The sequence below is a fragment of the Nycticebus coucang genome, chromosome 1 (genome assembly GCF_027406575.1).
Source record: "Nycticebus coucang isolate mNycCou1 chromosome 1, mNycCou1.pri, whole genome shotgun sequence".
Taxonomy (NCBI): Eukaryota; Metazoa; Chordata; class Mammalia; order Primates; family Lorisidae; genus Nycticebus; species Nycticebus coucang.
Genome location: NC_069780.1, coordinates 33,320 through 55,744, shown reverse-complemented (window position 1 = coordinate 55,744; position 22,425 = coordinate 33,320). Strand labels below are relative to the sequence as shown.

General features: G+C 40.7%; 1 protein-coding gene across 3 annotated transcripts in view; it reads right to left on the bottom strand.

Annotated features, from left to right (window-relative positions):
* STAP1 (signal transducing adaptor family member 1) overlaps positions 1–9,061 on the bottom strand; it is a 44,428-nt gene extending 35,367 nt beyond the window's left edge. For all 3 annotated transcript variants that reach the window (XM_053602736.1, XM_053560306.1, XM_053553378.1), the window contains exon 1: positions 8,874–9,061. In XM_053602736.1, coding sequence (XP_053458711.1) covers positions 8,874–8,993 — 120 coding nt within the window. In that variant the 5' untranslated portion in view covers positions 8,994–9,061. The remainder of the gene's footprint in view (positions 1–8,873) is intronic.
* Between the last annotated feature and the right edge of the window lie 13,364 nt (positions 9,062–22,425).

The window sequence follows — 22,425 nt, the reverse complement described above, 5'->3', positions numbered from 1 at the left end:
CCCTCCCTGCCTCTATGCAGAGCCCTTCTTCTGGCCAGAGACTGCTGGAGCCTTGGACTCTCTGTGCCAAAGTCACTGGGCATCAGACATTGCCAGAACCGTGCACACCACCTCCCGCCCTGTTGCTGGATCCAGGTGTGTCACACTCCAGAGCTGCTTCCACAACCAGAATTCCCTGGCTGGGGCAGCCCCAGAGGAACTACACAGGGCCACTCCCTACAAGGATCCAGAAAAAATAGAGTGATCCCACTGGGGTCTAATCGTGGAGACACACCTCCCCAACCCTGAGGACAGCCAGAGGCAATGGTGAAAAACAATCATGAGGCAAAATCAACAGAAAAACTCTGGCAATATGAATAGTCAGAGTAGATCAACTCCCCCAAGGATCAATGGGGCAGACACAGCACAAGATCCCATGCACAAACAAATAGCTGAGATGTTAGAAATCGAATTCAGAATCTGGATAGCAAATGAGATCAAATTAGAATTCCAAGCAGTAACCCAAAAGATATCTCAAGAATTCAACAATTTTAAAGACCAAATGACCAAAGATTTTGACACATTGAGACAAGAAGTTGCAGTCCTCAAAGATCTGAGAAACACAGTAGAATCCCTCAGTAACAGAATGGAGCAAGCAGAAGAAAGGATTTCTGACATTGAAGACAAAGCTTTCAAATGCTCCCAAACTCTCAAAGAGTAAGAGAAATGGAGGGCAAAAACAGATCACTCTCAGAGAGCTCTTGGATAATTAGAATAAAACCAATATTCATCTTATAGGGATCCCTGAAAGCAATGAAGTGGCTTCACAAGGCACAGAGTCTCTTCTCCATGAGATTATGAAGGAGAACTTTCCAGACATGCCAAGAGATTCTGAAATTCAGATAACAGACAGTTTCAGAACTCCAGCATGACTCGCCCCAAATAAGAAATCCCCCAGACACATCATAATCAATTTCACTAAAGTTAATATGAAGGAGAAAATTGTGAAAGCAGCCAGACGAAAGAAAACCATCACCTATAAGGGGAAGAATATTAGAATAACTGCAGATCTCTCTGCTGAAACCTTTCAAGCTAGAAGAGGATGGTCATCGACTTTTAATCTGCTAAAACAAAGTAACTTTCAACCCAGGATCCTGTACCCAGCTGAACTGAGTTTCATTTATGACAGAGAAATTAAATACTTTTATGACATTCACATGTTGAAGAAATTTGCCATAACTAAACCAGATCTCCAGGATATTTACAGACCTATCCTCCATAAAGACCAGCGTAATCCTCCACCACAAAAGTAAACCCACACAGAAAATTTTGATCAAATTCTAACTTCCACAGTCACAAAAGGATTAAAAATGTCCACCAGACTCTCAAAAGGCTTATCAATATTCTCAATTAATGTGAATGGTTTAAATTGTCCTCTAAAGAGGCACAGGTTGGCTGACTGGATACAAAAACTCAAGCCAGATATCAGCTGCATACAAGAATCGCATCTTACATTAAAAGACAAATATAGACTCAAGGTGAAGGGATGGTCATCTATATTCCAGGCAAATGGAAAGCAGAAAAAAGCAAGTGTTGCAATCCTATTTGCAGATGCAATAGGCTTTAAACCAACTGAAATAAGGAAGGATAAGGATGGACACTTCATATTTGTTAAAGGCAATACTCAATATGACAAGATTTCAATTATTAATATTTATGCACCCAAACAGAACACACCTCAATTCATGAGAGAAACTCTAACAGACATGAGCAACTTGATTTCCTCCAGTTCCATAGTATTAGGAGATTTTAACACCCCTTTAGCAGTGCTGGATAGATCCTCCAAAAACAAGCTAAGCAAAGAAATTTTAGATTTAAACTTAACCATTCAACATCTGGACTTAATAGACATCTACAGAACATTTCATCCCAAAAAAACTGAATACACATTCTTCTCATCAGCCCACAGTACATACTCCAAAATCGACCACATCCTAGGCCACAAATCTAACCTCAGCAAATTTAAAAAAATAGAAATTATTCCTTGCATCTTCTCAGACCATTATGGAATAAAAGTTGAACTCAATAACAACAGGAACCTGCATACCCATACAAAAACATGGAAGCTAAACAACCTTATGCTGAAGGATACATGGGTTATAGATGAGATTAAGAAGGAAATCACCAAATTTTGGGAACAAAACAACAATCAAGACACAAATTACCAGAACTCTGGGATAATGCAAAGGCAGTCCTAAGAGGGAAATTTATAGCACTGCAAGCTTCCTCAAGAAAACGGAAAGAGAGGAAGTAAATAACTTAATGGGACATCTCAAGGAACTGGAGAAGAAAAACACTCCAACCCCAAACCCAGCATAAGAAAAGAAATAACCAAAATCAGAGCAGAATTAAATGAAATTGAAAACAAAAGAATTATACAACAGATCAATAAATCCAAAAGTTGGTTTTTTGAAAAGATCAATAGAATAGATAAACCTTTGGCCAACCTAACCAGGAAGAAAAGAGTAAAATCTCTAATTTCATCAATCAGAAATGGTAATGATGAAATAACAACAGACCCCATCAGAAATTCAAAAAATCCTTAACGAATACTACAAGAAACTCTACTCTCAGAAATATAAAAATCTGAAAGAAATCAACCAATACCTGGAAGTATGTCACCTACCAAGACTTAGCCAGAACGAAGTGGAAATGTTGAACAGACCTATATCAAGTTCTGAAATAGCATCAACTATACAAAATCTCCCTAAAAAGAAAAGCCCAGGACCAGATGGCTTTACATCAGAATTCTACCAAACCTTTAAAGAAGAACTAGTACCTATATTACTAAACCTCTTCCAAAATACAGAAAAGGAAGGAATATTACCCAACACATTCTACGAAGCAAACATCACCTTGATCCCCAAACCAGGGAAAGACCCAACAAGAAAGAAAATTATAGACCAATATCACTAATTAATATTGATGCTAAAATACTCAATAAGATCCTAACAAACAGAATCCAACAATGCATCAAAAAAATTATACACCACGACCAAGTGGGATTTATCCCAGGGTCTCGAGGCTGGTTCAATATACATAAATCTATAAATGTAATTCAGCACATAAACAAACTAAAAAATAAGGACCATATGATTCTTTCAATTGATGCAGAAAAAGCTTTTGATAATATCCAGCATCCTTCATGATCAGAACACTTAAGAAAATTGGTATAGAAGGGACATTTCTTAAACTAATAGAGGCCATCTACAGCAAACCCACAGCCAATATCGTATTGAATGGAGTTAAATTGAAATCATTTCCACTTAGATCAGGAACCAGGAAAGGTTGCCCATTGTTTCCACTGATCTTTAACATTGTAATGGAAGTTTTAGCCATTGCAATTAGGGAAGAAAAGGCGATGAAGGGTATCCCACATAGGGCCAGAAGAGATCAAACTTTCACTCTTTGCAGATGATATGATTGTATATCTAAAAAAACACTAGGGATTCTACTACAAAACTTTTAGAAGTGATCAAGGAATACAGCAATGTCTCAGGCTACAAAATCAATACCCATAAATCTGTAGCCTTTATATATACCAACAATAGCCAAGCTGAAAAAACAGTCAGGGACTCTATTCCTTTCACAGTAATGCCAAAGAAGATGAAATATTTGGGAGTATACCTAACAAAGGATGTGAATGATCTCTACAAAGAGAACTATAAAAATTTAAGAAAAGAAATAGCTGAAGATGTTAACAAATGGAAAAACATACCATGCTCATGGCTGGGAAGAATCAACATTGTTAAAATGTCTATACTACCCAAAGCAATATGTAATTTTAATGTGATTCCTATTAAAACTCCATTGTCATATTTTAAAGATCTTGAAAAAATAATACTTTGTTTTATATGGAATCAGAAAAAAACTCAAATAGCCAAAACATTACTCAGCAATAAAAACACAGCAGGAGGAATCACGCTACCAGACCTGAGACTGTACTGTAAATCGATAGTGATCAAAACAGCATGGTATTGGCACAAAAACAGAGAAGTAGATATCTGGAACAGAATAGAGAACTAAGAGATGAAACCAGCTACTTACCATTATTTGATCTTTGACAAGCCAATTAAGAACATTCAGTGGGGAAAAGATTCCCTATTTAACAAATGGTGCTGGGTGAACTGGCTGGAAACCTGTAGAAGATTGAAACTAGACCCACACCTTTCACCATTAACTAAGATAGACTCTCACTGGATAAAAGATTTAAACTTAAGACATGAAACTATAAAAATACTTGAAGAAAGTACAGGGAAAACTCTTGAAGGAATTGGCCTGGGTGAATATTTTGAGGAGGACTCCCCCAAGCAATTGAAGCAGTATCAAAAATACACTACTGGGACCTGATCAAACTAAAAAGCTTCTGCATAGCCAAGAACATAGTAAGTAAAGCAAGCAGACAGCCCTCAGAATAGGAGAAAATATTTGCAGGTTATACCTCTGATAAAGGTCTAATAACCAGAATCCACAGAGAACTCAAACATATTAGCAAGAAAAGAACATGTGATCCCATCTCAGGATGGGCAAGGGACTTGAAGAGAAACTTCTCTAAAGAAGACAGACACACGATCTACAAACACATGAAAAAAAGCTCATCCTTAATCATCAGAGAAATGCAAATCAAAACTACTCTGAGATATCACCTAACCCCAGTAAGAGTAGCCCACATAACAAAATCCCAAAACCAGAGATGTTGGCATGGATGTGGAGAAAAGGGCACACTTGTACACTGCTGGTGGGAATGCACACTAATACGTTCCTTCTGGAAGGATGTTTGGAGAATACTTAGAGACCTAAAAATAGACCTACCATTCGATCCTATAATTCCTTTACTAGGTATATACCCAGAAGACCAAAAATCACAATATAACAAAGACATCTGTACCAGAATGTTTATTGCAGCCCCATTCATAATTGCTAAGTCATGGAAGAAGCCCAAGTGCCCATCGACCCACGAATGGACTAGCAAATTGTGGTACGTGTATACCATGGAATACTATGCAGCCTTAAAGAAAGATGGAGACTTTACCTCTTTCATGTTTACATGGATAGAGCTGTAACATATTCTTCTTAGCAAAGTATCTCAGGAATGGAAGAAACTGTATCCAATGTACTCAGCCCTACTATGAAGCTAAATTATAGCTTTCACATAAAGGCTATAACCCAACTATAGCACAAGACTATGAGGAAAGGGCCAAGGAAGAGGAAGGGAGGGGGAGGTTAGGGTGGAGGGAGGGTAATGGGTGGGGCCACACCTACGTGCATCTTAGAATGGGTACAGGCGAAACTTACTAAGGCAGAATACAAATGTCTACATATAATAACTAAGAAAATGCCATGAAGGCTACGTTGAACAGTTTGATGAGAATATTTCAGATTGTATATGAAACCAGCACATTGTACCCCTTGATTGCACTAATGTACACAGCTATGATTTAACAATAAAAAAAAGTGTCAGAAAAAATAAATAAATAAATAAAAATAAATTCTAAATAAATAAATAAAATAATGTTTGTGAAGTACATAGGATTTGGGACATAGCAAGTATTCAATATACTTTGGCCCACTTAAAAAAAAAAAAGAACAAAAGAAAGAAAAAGAGCATTGCCTAATCCCTTCCTTTATTGGTAGGCACTTTGGGGTTCTGTGTGTACCTCTGTAAGGGTGGTGGTCTGAGGACCTCTAAAATAGATCTCTTTCAGTGGAATTATATTTAAGAAGGAGGGAATATTTTGTAGACCAGAATAATGAAACCCATTGTCATTCCTATATAAAATAACACTTTTATGTTTTCTTAAATGAAGAGACAAAAACCACATCGAGAAACTTGGGTTGAGAAGTTGCTGATATACAGTGGCCCCGACATTGGTCAGAGGTTCTGGAAAAGCCATGGGAGTGATGAGTCTTTCACTCTGTTGAAAAAGACTTGAACTTTCTCAGATTTGGCCTGCAAGTCAATAACACACAAATCACATTTGTCTCTGGAACTGTTTTATTTTGTCTCACCTTGCCCCAGTCTCTGTGCTGACAGGAGCAGGTCAGTCTGTTCTGTACTTTAGAGCTGGGGGACAAGGCAGGCCTGGTGGAGACACACATGCAGCTCGTGTTACTGCTGCACCTTGACCATCTTTGTGGTCTTACCAAAGCATGTCTTCTAAGGGTTAGTACAGAGCCTGGATTATATATGATGATTGGAGGAAAGGAAAGCAAGAGAAAACCCTGAAATCAAGATCTGCCACTGTTCATCTTAATTAGCCTCAGTACAATATTAACCTGCCAGAAGATAGAAAAAGCTCATGTGACAAATAGCCAGTCAAGGCTTACTGATTTCCTTTTGTATATACACACATACATCCACTTGTGCTCCTGAGAAAACTTACAAAGGTATTCAGTCTCAGTATTGTGATATGAATATTTGGTAGAATTTCAAAGAGAAAAAATAGAAGTTTTACAGGTAAGCAAGCCTATAGATTTATAGAAAGAACTTAGGAGGTTTTATTAAATGGGGGAAGAAACAAGTATAAAGGCACTGATTTGAGAACAAAGATAGCCTTGGAGGAAAAATAACAAATAGCAACAGACCTCATGAACTGCACGGACAGTGGTAAACCTAAGGACCAAAAGTGTATTTGAAATGCAGAGACCTATCCTTCCGGTCTTCATTTAGTTTCTGATAAGGCCTCATAAGTACCAAATCTGACTCATCTGTTAATCTCAATAGACAATATCTAGGTATATATTCATATCTACAGAGAAACTGAAACATTTCAAGAATTAATTTTGAAGGATATATCTTTGGATAAAATATATTTAGCACAAGTTTCTTTTTTCCTTTTTTTTGGTAAAGCAATCCGTTGTGTTAAAGTACTAAAGTAAGAAAAGGTACTAAAACAAAACTTCTGAATTTATTGCTAGCTTCATAATCATTAGATGACCTTGCATTTAGAATTTAAGGTCACTGTCTCATTTTCATCCAGTTAAACAAATAATTTTGAAAGTACCCGGAGCTTACTAATGAACTCAGTGTGATAAAATATCTAGTGATTAGACATTTCTAGCTTTTGGAAGCCTGTAGTCAAGTGGAATTGGAACATGAATTTGGCTATCAATGGACAAGGAATCTTGAAAATAACCTCTGTGAGCCACAACACACTCATTCCTGAAGTGGACAAAATAATTTCTACCAAAAGAGTTATTGTAAGGAAGAGAGTGACAGAGAATTAAGAGCCTAGTGCCATGTTCACCATATGTTACACCTCAAAGGAATGTCACCATATGGTTCATTTGGTCATCACAGTAGCACATCCAGTTATACAAGAGAGTAATCATCCATTTCACAAAGTGGGAAACAGATTTGAAGATACAAAGGAATCCTCCAAATTCCAGAATTGGACTGATATTTTTATCTCTTAACTCCCCATTGATCTTTTCTCACTGATGTAACTAGTAAAAATGATTTAGAATGCAAACTCCCTATTAATTTCTCTTCCCAAATAAAAAGCTCCCATTCTTTCTTTATGAGTGTCAGCTAGTAAAATACATTTGCCTAAGGAAGGATGTTGTAGAGTGGTCTTTTTCTTGTTCTTTCTGCTAACCATACTAATGGCATGCCTTCTTGAAACATTAAGAAGAACCTGCTATCAGAAAGTTTTGTTATACTTTGGAAGACATTCAATGAATAAAAAAATTTTAATTACAAATTAGAAATTTCCTTTTCTCAATTCCCCTTTCCTAGCAAAGTGTTATAAAGTGGCCAACTTGTAATAACAAGATTGAATTTACCCATAAAATAAATTTAAAAAATTCCAATATAACTGAAAAAATATTCCTTATATATGTTTAACACCTATAACAATACAAGTTACCATTTCTTTACTTACAAATAATAAATTATGTGATTACATATATAGGAAGTATGAATGTGCTATTATAGATATGTTCATATATATTAGTATTAATGAATTTGTATTAATGAATCCTCAGAAAATACTTTATTATCATCAGACATTTTTATGGTATTCTGAAAACACCTTTTTCTAGGTTCTGTCAATATAAAATTCAATAAAATTTGATATGAGTTAATGATTTCTTTTCTCCTCTAATAACAAGCAATTTCAGTTTCTTTCATTAATTTCAATTTAACCACAATTACTATTTTAAAAGCAATGATTTTAACTAACAATAGGTTTTAATTTTTACATGTAAAAAATGTGGAATGCTTTGTGGATTTTCTTAGAGCAAATGTATTTCTGTAGCTTAGTGTACTTAATACCCACAATTGCACCATAAATATTATCTCTTAAAGCCACTATCTTGAACAATGTTTTTAGTTATTTATGTTGTATGACTATACATAATGATAAACAGTATAAATTTTATCTTTAACCAATTTTTGCAAAAGTTTAGCATTATTATAATTTAATTATTACCTTTAAATGACTGAGAATAGGAGCAAATATATAATTTCAATATTAATATTATTTTTCTTAATGGTACAGATCATCATTGAAGTATAGTAGTAAATGGTGGAGAAAATGTAAGAAATAATTTATCTCCTAAGCCAAAATATTCTGCAGTGTTTAAATAAATTATTGGAAAATTTATCTTATCGAATTTTTATTTTAATTACTTAATATTAGAACCTAATGTTATTTACATGCATGTATGTATATGCTTAAGCCATATTTTGCATTTAAATTATGAAAAATTGGAATTATTGTTCTGAGCTCAAGGAAGAGGATTTAATTCCAAGAGAAACATCACTTTACTATGAGATCAATTTTATATTAAGACAGAAGTTTTAGGTTTAACATTATCATCTATAGACTCACCTGGTATCCTGACCGCTTGACTAACAAAAAACCTTCAAAGTACAAGGGCAAAGCAGTAATCTTTAACCTTTCCTGGAAGATCCTGCGAGGGGCTGGTTTCGGGGGTTTGTTAGCCATCATCCCTCTCTTTTTGGTATGTGGTTTGGTTTTAACTATATCCACTTTTAAACAAAAAAAAAAATCTCCCTTGTGTGAGAGGAAAAGACAACTGTTCAAAGAGGAAGTCCCAACTTGCTTTTTAACCACCAGCACTACCCACAACAGGAAACACACACACAGACAAACACATACACATTTGTTCTTTACTTTTTGTTAAGGAAGAAAGAACTGGCATAGACCAACTTTTAGAGGATAATCTCTGAGTAAACTGCACATACTTAGATTTACAGAACCAAAATAAACAGAAGATTAACATCACCTGAGGTTGAAAGAAACAGGTGTAGAGAGCGTGGACTTTAGGACAGACATCAAGGACACATTTGTCTTTTCTACTGTTTAAAAAATTTATTGTGGTCCATTTTGATTTCCAGAAGACATGACTTGAGAGAGGTCTACTTCATTAAAAATTACTTCAGGCCAGGCACAGAGTCTCACATCTGTAAACCTAGCACATTGGGAGGCCAAAGTGGGAGAATCACTTGAGGTCAGGAGTTCAACAACACCCTGGAAATACTAAAACCTCATCTCTACAAAAATAGTCATTTTTGTTGTTATAGTTTGGCTGGGGCTGGGTTTGAACCCACCACCCTCAGTATATGGGGCTGGTGCCCTACCCACTGAGCCACAGGCACTGCCCTCTACAAAAATATTTAAAACATTAGCCAGGTGTGGTGGCACACACTGGTAGTCACAGTTACTTAGGAAGCTGAGGCGGGAGGATCTCTTGAGCCCAAGATATAGAGTCTAAAGTGAGCTATGATGATATACCACTGCACTCCAGCCTGGGCAACAGAGTAAGACCCTGTTTCAAAAAAAAAAAAAAAACTTTGTAAAATAAATTTATTAAAACTACTTTTGTCAGTTAAATATTTCAGGGCTGAGTTTTGTTAAAATTAAAAAAGAAATGGTTTTCCTAGCTCATGCCCATTTTAGTGGTTCCCTAAAAATAATCCACAGTTATGCAAACATGGAATTTTTCACTTTTTGTTAACAGTTATGGGTTACCAGAGGACATTTGGTTTTGTGGCCCTAATGTGTCTCCCCAAAACTAATCCCTTATGTAACAGAGTTGAGGAATGGATAAATGCCATGATCGAGGGAATGTGTTAAAAAATGAGTAAATTTTTTATAACAGCAGGTTTGGCTTTCTCTCGCTCACTCTTGCTCTGTGTTGATCTCTCTTGTTCTTCCACTTTCTGCCACAAGATAATGAGCATGAAGGTCTTTGCTGGAGACTTGGTCTTTCAGAACCGTAAACCAAATAAATTTCCATTCATTATAAATTACCCAGTCTGTAATATCCTGTTATAGCAACACAAATCAACTAAGATATTTGGCCAAAATTATCAGGGAAAGAAAGCTGTAAGTTTTCAAACTTTTCTTTTGTCCATTTATGTTTTCTGAGCTGTAACTCACTGTTACTATGATCCATGGATGGGGTCCCTACAGTTATCTAATAAGATTTATAAAGCTACACTGGGGTCAAAACGCAGTCAATGATTACATGTGGGAAATGGTCCTTGAGAGACTGGATCTGGCCTAGCACAGTTCAGGGAATGATGGAAGAAAAGACTATTAGAAGAAATTCTGATTTGGGTTCCAGGGTCCTGAGAATTTCCATCATTGCCTTTTTCATTGCCAGTATTTCAGAACTACTCTATATTTAGGAAGGGGGAGCCTAGTAAGATCAGCCCATTCTCAAAAATCAAAGCAAGCCAGGGATCTTCAGCCTGGTCCTCTCCCAATGAGGAGACCACACAGTTTTCTTCACTAGTGTATGTCCCGCTAACCCTGCAGCTGCAGATATGGGGGCTAAGTTGTCTACAGAGTGAGGTGGGACAATACAGAGTAACGATCAGTAAATTAGAGGAGAGTTTTCAGATGCATCCTCAAAATGAAAACAGTGACAGAAATTAGGAGCCGAAGATTTGAAATTAGTGCTTTGCTTTTGTAAGTCTAGACTTGCTTCTTGCTACCCAAACTTTCCAATAATAAAATATAAATCCAACTTAATTTTCTTTTTTGAGACACAGTCTCACCCTTGGTAGAGTGCTGTGACATCATAGCTCACAGCAACCTCAAACTCTTGGGCTCAGGCAGCTTCCTAAGTAGCTGGGACTACAAGCACCCATCATAACGCCCCACTAATTTTTTGCTATGGGGTCTCACTCTTGCTCAGGCTGGTTTCCTGAGCTCAGGCAATCCACCTGTGTCAGCCTCACAGAGTGCTAGTATTATAGTGTGAGCCACTGTACCTGGTCCCTAACTTAATTTTTTTAATCATTCCTGGTGTCTCTGCCCAAGTCCAACTTTATCTCTTTTTTGAGAGAAAAACCATAACTATTTTTTAATTTCAGTTTACTATGAAAATGACTTAAATGGCATAGAGAGCTTTCTAACAGGATAAAACCTGTGCATCTTCTTAACAGCTGGTAGATGATATAATACAGGAAGTGAAAGGAAGTATAATAACAGAAATAAAAAGAGGAAAAGAAGGAAGATGGGATGCTGGAAATCATAAATGATTAGAGGATGAGAAAAGCAGTCATTGACTCTGTGGCTGGAGAGTTTCATGGGAGAGAGAAACAAATGCCTATAGAAAAATATGTAAAGATGGAAATATTTTTGTTAAATAACCATCTGGTTAATTATGTTTTTTCAGGTTTTTACAAAAATAAGCACATTTTTAAAAAGAAGTCCAGTTCATCAGACACTGTAAGTTACTTTCTTCTGCTGATTTGTAATGTCAAATTCATCTTCAACATGACAAATATCAAATTATGTCTGTTTTTAAAAAAACTATAGAATGCAAAAATCTTGCTTAAACATTTCTAGTCAGACCTTTCTGTAGTTAGCATCACTGTACCACTGCAGCATTGCAATGGAGACCCTCTTATGTATATTCAAGTATGGGGCAGTGAATAGTGAATATGTAGGTGAGGACAAGTAGAAGAAAAAATGTGTGGGCCCAAGAAGAGAAGCCAATTTTGCTGCTAACTAGCTCTGAGCCTTAAACAAAAAATTTAACTTCTCTGGATCACAGCTTTCATGTCTATGAAATGATGAAATGAATTAAATGACTTCTGATCTGAAGAGCTACAATAAGCTTCAGCCTACTGATTTCTATTCTTCTTACACTCTTATTTAAAAAGCAACCTAATCATGACTCTCCATCAAACAGTTTAATGGACTCTCATTGCTTTTGAGATTCCTTCTTTTGTTCTTTCAATGAACAGTAAATATTTATTGAGTACCAGCAATGTTCTAAAACATGACACACAATGTCCTTCATAATAGGACCTTTTAATTCTCAACTCCTTAAAATACTCTCTACTCTAGTAATTTTGTTTATTCTCAGTTGTCTCAATACCCTATCATCTTTCTTATCATCTCAAACATTTTCAGTAACTATACTCTGCTTGGAAGCCCTCCCTCCCCCTTGTTTATATGACAATGTCCTACTCATCCTTTAAGATACATCCTTTAAGTATACTTAATTTAAAATGATTCAACTTTAACAAGTAGTATGACAATTCACCAAAAGATACTTATTCTGTATCATAAATTATAGTTGAGAAAAAGGCAGACTCTGTTCAAACTACTCTTGTTAACTTTTTTTGTACAAAGAATTAAAGCACTTTAATTTTTGTTGTTTCTAATCTAAATTACATTGTATTGATGCTAAAGTTACAGTGTAGTAAATAAATATTTTATCCTATTTTTCATTTTACCATAAATTTACAACCAACAGTTAAAGTTTTGACAAAACTATGTAACAGTCATGAAATGATCAGAATTTTATTTGCCAATTTTCACTCAAAGTAATTAAAAAATTTTCAAGGCTAAAATTATGATGTAGAACTTTATTATTAACCTTTAGAAAATATAAACGTGTTTTCAATGACAAAAGTTCATTTTTATGAGGTAAGAAATATTTTGATTAATAAGTAAACTATTAGGATACAGAATGGATATTTGAGAATCTAGTGTTATTTGTTGTTTTCTCGGATTGAGAGAAACAATAAAATATATTTGTAACTAAGAATTAAGTGGTTGACATAAAGATAGTTTAGAGAATGTGGAGGTTTGTTCATTAATACAGACCTTTACAATTAAGGGCTCATGGCAGACTTGAGAATTTATCCTATAGTAAAACTCTGTTTTTGTGAACATTGCTGCCACCTACCTACACATTGCAAGTATACTTCCTTAACTTTGCAATTATGACCTAGGATGGCAGGGGGCAGTCGAAATTGTTTCCGCCTGCAAAGGGGGAGCCAGAGCCCCACCTATTGTTATTTGTCTCAGTCTTTAAGCATACACACACACTTCCAATCTTTTTCCTAACCATTCCAACCTATTTCCGAATTATTTCAACCTATTTTCTAACCTGGGCAGCCTTGATTTCCCACTCAAAATGCCATGAGAGGTACTTGGTAGGCATGAAGAGTTGATTGTGTTCCCCTTCTGCTCGTCTTGAGCAGGACCTCTTGACCGATGTTACCTTGCCTCAGATGTCTCCCAGTGTAGGTGCCAGTTCCTCCTGGTGTTTGACTCCTCGAAGACCCACCAAGGGCGTCCTTTCACCACCCAGTCAAGGCATCCACACAGGGAGGCAAAACTGCCATCCCTGGAGGATTCAGTGGTTCATATTGTCCAGGCTGATCAGGCCCCCATGGGTGTCCAGAGGATTGGCTGCAACCACCAGGTGAGTTTGTCTTCTTGGGTGGTCTCACATCCTGCTTAGGGAACCAAAGACCAAGCCCAACAGAGAGGAAGAATACCCAAACATCGTGTTTAAAAGAGGAAAGGCTTTATTCCAGACAGCGAAGTGATGCAGGCAGACTAGAGTCCAAAATGGCCAAGGTCTTTGACTGAATCAGTCTTCTCCTTTTACTCTCCAGTCAAAAATTCCAGCCCACGAGTACTGGAATTCTCACTGGTCGGTTTTCAATCAAGCTGGAGAAGCAGGATCCAGTTTTATAGAACTGCAGGCTTTTACAGAACTGGTGAGAGAGGATACCTGGGAAGTGTGAGGTCTAGGAGAACAGAGGTCTTCTCAAGGAGACCCAGGGATACACTTGCCGGGTCTCCCAGATCGTGACTCCGTTCTTAGGAATTTGTAGAAAGTTCACTTCCTGAGATGTGGAAATTTCTGCTTCTGTGAAATCCTATAGCTCTCTTGGGGCTGGAATAGTAATTCATAGGGAGAAATCTTGATGCATTTTGGGGGGAGATTTGTAACAACAAACCTGGGGTTATAAATCAAGTTACTTGATTTAATTAGCAATCCTATTTTAGAATACTGAAACCATGGTGGGGCTATTAAGTGCTAGAAAAGGTACAGATAGAACTGAGAAGTTTGCCTGGAAATCGTGGGGTCTCATAGCTCTGTTTTCATAGAATACTACTACATTTTCCCTCTAAAACACTTCATCTCCAACACCTTCTGTGCACTGCATTCTACACCAGCACAAGCCATTGCATTTCAAGTTTCTTTTTTTTTTTTTTTTTGTAGAGACAGAGTCTCACTTTATGGCCCTTGGTACAGTGCCGTGGCCTCACACAGCTCACAGCAACCTCCAACTCCTGGGCTTAAGCGATTCTCTTGCCTCAGCCTCCCGAGTAGCTGGGACTACAGGCACCCGCCACAACGCCCGGCTATTTTTTGGTTGCAGTTTGGCCGGGGCTGGGTTTGAACCCGCCACCCTCGGTATATGGGGCCATAGGCGCCGCCCGCATTTCAAGTTTCTTGAAATAAGTGTGGGAGCTGGGTGGCGCCTGTGGCTCAGCGAGTAAGCGCTGGCCCCATATACCAAAGGTGGCGGATTCGAACCCTCCCTGCCAAACTGCAAGAAAAAATAGTCCGGCGTTGTGGCAGGCGCCTGTAGTCCCAGCTACTCAGGAGGCTGAGGCAAGAGAATTGCCTAAGCCCTAGAGCTGGAGGTTGCTGTGAGCTGTGACCCGACTGCACTCTACAGAGGGCCACCAAAAAAGAAAAAGTAAGTGTGGGGATTACTGTCTCCGGTGGAAGCAGGAGGATATAATTTTACATGTAGGGCTTTATATGTATGATTGTGCTTGCTAAAATTTCTGACTGAGCATTATTAGAAGCTCAGTTATGGAGTCAGACTCCTTGGGTGAATACCAAACTCTGCAGTTTATTGATGGTGTGACCTTGAGCAAACAACTTAAGTCTCTGTGTTCCAGTGCCCTTGTTTATATAATAGGGATATTAATTGTTCTCTCACCAGTATAAGTGCTTCAGATGCTTTTTGAAGCATTTACAGAATTTGGCACACTCAATAAATACTTGTTTTTATTATCTCTTCAAGATGTGACAGCACCAAATTATATACAAGATGGCCATAAAGTTAGTGTGCAATTTACTCATGAACTTTTGTGGCCACGCTATATAATGCAGACTGATTTGACAAAACTGATAAACATAGTAAAAAAAGTTCTCTATAATGACACTAACAGCTTTTTTTCTTTAAATAAGAATTGATCTCTTCACAAAAACCAATAGCTTTATTAATGAATTGTTACTATGTTCCAGGCATTGGGCCTAGAGTTATTCTTGACAGGAATAATTTAATTTTAACATGTCAACAACTTTAACATTCCCATTTTACACACAAGAGAACTGAGAAACATATAATTTAATTAACTTGCAGTAATGAAGACATAATTACTAGAGTAGAGTGCAAACCAGGCACATCTGATTTCAGAGTCAGAGTTATCATAAACCCTACCGAAAGTAAAAAAATAAAATAATAATTGGCTTTAATAGGTGGCAGCATTTGTTAAAGGATTAGCCATTTAAAAAAATTATTAGCTCAGGCTAGGTGTGGTGGCTCCCGCTTGTAATCCTAGCACTCTGGGAGGCCAAGGCCGGTGGATTGCTTGAGCTCATGAGTCCGAGACCAGCCTGAGCAAGAGTGAGACACCACCCCCTACTAAAAAGTAAAAAAACTGAGGCAAGAGGATCGCTTGAGCCCGAGTTGGAGGTTGCTGTGAGCTATGACGCTACAGCACTCTACCAGGGCGACTGCTTGAGACTCTGTCTCAAAAAGAGAAAAATTATTAGCCCAACTCCTGACTAATGTATTTACTCAGTAATTAATCTATTTTCTGATTAAAATTATCTTGTAATTTTTAATTAAATCATAAAAATAGGACACAGTTTTAAAGAATTATACACTGGTCAAGTAGAAAGAAATCTTCAGAGTATCTAATTTAGACTTCCACCAATCTATCATTTAGGAAACACTCAGAATGGTGCCACAATTTTGCCCTAGATGACACAGCTAGCTGGTCAGGTTTTAGGACTCCTGGTATAGAATTCTTTACAGAACATCATACTCAAATGATACTCTTACATAGGTCCTTTTTTTTTTTTGCAATACATTATAAACATATCACCCCCATACTTGAAAAAAATACAAACCATCATTATCAATTTACATAGTATTATTTTCAGAGATGACGTATATAGACCGCCTGGGTGTGGCTGAGGAATCTACACAGGGAAATCTTTCTCTTCAAAACGACTTCTTCAAATTCTACCTCTTATGCTTACAAGTATTACTGATTATTTCATAATAGAACTGTTGAGAAGTTTTATACTGGGCTCAAGAAGACTCCCAAAATGGAGTCTTCCAATAAAAGCACAGCCTCTTGCCTAGGACCCCCGTGTTGCTGCAGAAGGGAGACGCGAACAGAGCTTCGGTGGGGGCGGTGCCTCAGGGGGCGCGGTCCCAGGAGGGCGGGGCCACGTCACAGAGCAGCGAAGGTCAGGGCGGCAGAAGGGCGGGGCAAATACCGGCTCTCTTACTATTGGGCCCCTCTGTCTGGCGTTCACTTGTGCTGCGAGTTTGAAACTCCTCCGTGCGCAGGCGCGGGGTTTGCTGAGGCTGAGTCTCTCGGCCCGGAGCTCCGGTAGCGGGAGATTTAAGGAGTGGTGGAAGTGGGCGGCCTAAGGAGTGCTCCTTTCCGAGCTGCGGCCTCTGGGGTTCAAGGCGTTTGATGTTTAGCAGCTGGTTCGGGGATTCTCTCCTTGCTCCGCCTCCTCGAGCCGTTGCCTTTTCCTTGGAACCCTGCACTGGCTGGCTGGGCTGCGACGTGGAAACGCCAGTCTGCTTCTCCGGGGGCAGTGGCCCGCCCGGTGTTCGGAGTTCAGTTCATATTTTTTATTTTTATCTTTAATTCCATTTTACCACAAACTAAACCAACTAGAACAGCTGTATCAAATGGGACATAGGGGGTGATTGTCAGGCAGGACCTAACCAACCAGACTAGCTGGACCTAAACCATCCACCTTAGTCTTTCTGATTCCATCTTATTCTCACTACCTGTGCTTTCACTCTGCTGCAAGATCAACATCTGTTGTGGAATCAATCTCAGATACAGCATCATTCACTCTGCAAGAAAAATGACTTCCCCCATCTTCTTACAACCCCCTCAGTCTACACAGGTGCCCCCAGCTCTATTGTTCTATATGCCTTTGAATAAGTTCATTCCTGTGTTAATCTTCTCTGGCCATATGCTTTGTTTTGTCAATTTTAACTATTTCCCTCAGGATTGATCTCTCCTTTACAGAGTTCCCTCTGAATAATAGAGGCTGCTTATTCCCCTTCAAGAGGTGGGTCTGTCCATTTTGTCCAGGGTAGATGAGATTGTCCAGCTCCCAGGCAAGTTGTGTGCAGTGAAGATCTTTCTACAGAAAGGAGAATGTCCCACAGCTAGCTGTCTTCCCACATGTGTATGCACAAGGCCAGATATTTTGGATTATGAGTTATACTGATTATTGTTTACTATGGATCATGGGTTCAGCCAATTATTGTTTAAGATAAGGGTTAACATGGTCTTCTTGGAACTCAAATGCATAAAACTGTAATGTTGGGCTCAGCGCCCCATGGCACAGTGGTTACTGCACCGGCCACATGCACTGAGGCTGGCAGGTTCAAAACCCGGCCTGGGCCAGCTAAACAACCACAACTGTAACCAAAAATAGCCCGGCATTGTGTCTGTAGTCCCAGCTACTTGGGAGGCTGAGGCAAGAGAATCACTGAAGCCCAAAAGTTTGAGGTTGCTGTGAACTGTGACGCCACAGCGCTCTACTGAGGGTGACATAGAGTCTGTCTCAAAAAACAAAACAAAACTGTAATGTTGGAAATGGAAGATCAGAACAGCTTCTGGAGAAGCTACTCTCACTGTTCTCCAGAATTCTGGCCTTCTGACAAATGAAGTTTGGTGGACCTATCCCTGTCTCTGAGTATTGGCTGATAGCGACTGGTGGCCAGACCCTCTTTGTCTGGTAACAGCTACAGAGAGGACTCTTGGCATTGTGTTCTTTCTGTACTTGGCAGGTAGAAGGCTCAGTCCTGAAAATTCTAGAACCCTGATTGGTCAGCTACATCCTGTCCATTTTGGGAAAAATGGACTAAAGTCTCTGGGTCTGACCCCTAGCTGAGCCTGGACCTCTCACAAAGGGGCACTATTCAGTGGTCAGCGGTCCTGTCTGGGTGGAGACTAGTGGCCCCTCCTCACCCCCTCCATTCATCACTTGTAGAGACTAGTGGCCCCTCACCCCCTCCATTCATCACTCTGCCTTTGGCATTTTGCCCACAGACCCCCAGCTGTCCCCCTCCCTTTCTGAGTTTATCCCTGGCCTGTCTGAGAAAAAAATGTGTGGCCTCAGAGCCTGTTCTGTCAGCCCGGGCTCAGTGGACATTGGTGAGACACTATGACCAGATGGTGCCACTTCTTTCTGTGCCTTCCTGAGTCACCTTTCCTACTGACATTAAAAGGGACATTAAAAAAAAAAAAAGGGATGCAATGGCTATTCCAAAGTGCATAAGGCTGGGGGAGGGCTTGGGGAGAGGTGAGGGGTGAGGTTTGGCCAGCCCTGGGCTTTCTGGGCTCCAGGGATAGCAGGTGAAGGTCATGGATATCTCCATGGACACTGCCCATCCTGCCCCTCCTGTGTTTATCTTCCCACTGGCCTCAGAAGGCTGAGTGTTGACTTCTAGAGAGGCAGAGCAGGAACTGACCATCCAGAAGTGGATGTGGCCTGTAAAGGACCCTACTTCTTTCTCCCACTCTGTTGTGGGTAGCTTGGAGAAGCAGCTGCAGTCAGGGGAGAGAGTGGTGGATTGAGCAGGATGTGCCTGTATTAGTCTATTAGGGCTGCCATAACAAAATATCACAAATAGGTAGGCTTAGGACAAAAGAGATTTATTGTTTCAGGGGTCTGAAGACCAGAAGTCTGGAATAAAGATGTCAGCATGACCTTGCTCCCTCTGAAGGCACTAGAGAAGGATCTGTTCCAACCTCTTTCCAGGTTCTGGTAGTTTTTGGCAGTTTCTGCCTTGTGACAGCAAAGTTCTAATCTTTGCAAACCTTCTTTCCTGTATGCACATGTGTGTCCAAATTTCACTTTTTATAAGGTCACAATCATAGCAGATTAAGAGTACCCATAATAACTTTATCTACAAAGACCTTATTTCGATATAAGGTCATATTGACAGGTACTGGGGTGAGGACTCAGCATATAAATTTTGGGGAACACAATTCAAACCATAATAGTGTCTCTGCCTCTGCTAGTGATCTCCACATTCCTGCTGGCTCCAGGTGCTGTGTCCTTTCCCAGGACTTCCCATCCTGCTCCTGGGTGTCCCAGATAAATCACAACAGGATCTGACTGCTGAACTCAGGTGTGGTGGCCTCTCCCAGGGTGCCCCATCCCTTCCTGGTTGCCCCAAGGAGATCACAGCAGGGACTGACTTTTGAACCCAGATACTGTGACGTGTCCCAGGGTGCCTTATTCCCTTCCTGGGTGTCCCAGTTAGATCAGAGCATGGCATGGCTGCTGGGCATGGAGTTGTGCTGGGTTCCTATGCCTAGTGTTGGCTAGGCAGAGAAAATTTGGGGGTTTGTGACCCTGAAGTTTTGAAGGTAATATAAAATAGAAGTTTTTCTCTGGGCACTAAGCCATAGGGGCCCCTGTCCTGGGGAATCACATGTGTCCTGGACAGAAGGAAGTACTTATAGTCCAAGAACCTGAAAGGCAAAAAAAATCCCCTGTTGCTCAGGTAGGCATTTATCCTGCACTGTGTTTATGGGGCCACTAAGGTTGTATTGGGAGTTTTCACTGGAGCTGGATCCTGGTCAGCAAAGGCAAGGCGAGTTTTAGAATGTATCTTTAGCATCCAGAGAGTAGGAGGTTTGAGGCTCCCATATGAGTGAGACCTTCCTGTCCAGCCCTGAGAGCACCACCTGGGTTGGGATAGTTGAGGCGAAGGTAGTGAGTGATATCTTCCTATCCCCAGGCCTGAGGGGGCCACTTCAATGGGGATGGCTGAGATCCCCACAGAGGCCTTCCTATCCCCAGACTGGGATCAGGCCCTATGAACAGGAAGGGCCAAGGACTGTGAGCCCTGTAGGGCGGAGGGGATGTAGTGCTCTTGACGGCCAGCAGGGGGTAAACCGCATGTCCTGCCCTCAACATAAGTGAATCTCTTATCTCAGCCTCCCAAGTAGCTGGGACTATAGGTGCTCACAACAACGCCTGGCTATTTTTAGAGATGAGATCTTGCTCTGGCTCAGGCTGGTCTGGAACTTGTGAGGTCAGGCAATGCACCCTCCTTGGCCTCCCAGAGTGCCAGGATTACAGGCATGAGCCACCGTGCCCTGCCCTCTCAGTTGTTCCCTTTTTGAGGATGGCTGAGGACAATCATCTGAGACACCTTCCAGTCTCAGTCATGAGGGTATAACTATGCTGTGTTTGGCTGAGGACAGTGACTGAGGCATTCCTGCCTCAGTCCTGAGGGCACTGCCTCACTGGAGACAGCTGAGAATGGTGAGTGAGACCTTCTTGGCCATAGGCCTGGGTGTTCCAGCTTGCTGGGGACAGCTGAGGATGATGAGTGAGACCTTCATTTTCTAGCCCTGAGAGCACCACCTGAGTTGGGATGGTTGAGGCCAGGGTTGTGAGTGATACCTTCCTGTCCTCAGACCTGAGGGAACAACCTCAATGGGGACGGCTGAGGCCTCCACGGTGAGTGGGACCTTCCTGTCAAGCCCTGAGAGCACCACCTGAGTTGGGATAGTGTGGGGTGGGGAGGGTAGTGAGTGATATCTTCCTATCCCCATTGAGCGGGCCACCTCAATGGGGATGGCTGAGGTCCCCATAGGGGCCTTCCTATCCCCAGGCTTAGATCAGGGGTTCTATGAACAGGAAAGGCCAAGGGCTGTGAGCAGCCTTAGTGCCAGGAGGCTCCCCTCAAAGCCCCAAAGCAAAGGATCCCTCATTAGTGCCCTGGGCCAAAGTGGTAAGTCTCACTCACCTTCCTCCAATGCCCATATAGTTAGCACCATCAGGCCTGCAGACAGGAAGTTCTCCCTCATGCTTCTCTGTACTCCTGAAGAATTCACTACAGTCAGTGTGTGGACCAGAAGTCCTCCTTCACCCTCCTTGGCCATCCTCAATGAGGGGGTGCCATCAGGCCTGAGGACAGGATGGTCTCATCATCCTCAGTTGTCCCCAGCAAAGTAGTGTCCTCTGGGCCTGACAGGAAGGTGTCACAGTCCTCTGTACTCCCAAGCATCTGGGCTGGGACAGGAAGGTGTCAGGAAAGGAGCCTTGACCACCTAGCCAGGCCAACCCCCTCAGCTGTTGGGACAGGACAGTTTCACTGTCTTTGCCCATCCTTATAGAGGCAGCATCCATAGGCCTGCTGACAGAAAGGTCTTAAACACCTTGGGGCCTTGACTGTCCTCAGGCAGGTGTTGCCCTCAAGTCTACCTACAGGAAGTTCTCTACAGGAAGTTCACACCATGGGGTGTCTGCAGTCTCAATTAGGTGGCACCCTTAGGTCTTCCTGCAAGAAGGACTCACTCAAGCTCCTCCACTTTTCAGTAAGTTGGCATCTTCAGGCCTTCAGGCAGGAAAGTGTCACTCGGCCAACCCCCTCAATTGTTGGGACAGGACAGTTTCACTGTCTTTGCCCATCCTCATAGAGGCAGCATCCACAGGCCTGCTGACAGGTCTTAAACACCTTGGGGCCTTGACTGTCCTCAGCCAGGTGTTGCCCATAAGTCTACCTACATGAAGTTCTCTACAGGAAGTTCACACCATGGGGTGTCTGCAGTCTCAATTAGGTGGCACCTTCAGGTCTTCCTGCAAGAAGGACTCACTCAAGCTCCTCCACTTCCCAGTAAGTTGGCATCTTCATGCCTCCAGGCAGGAAAGTGTCACCCGCAGTCCTCTATACTACCAAGCAAGATGCCCCCAGGGATGGGAAAGGTCTTACTCAAATATGGGGCCTCAGCTGCCCCAGTGAGGCACTTCCTTTAGGTGTAGAGATAGAAGGTCCCCCTTACTATCCTC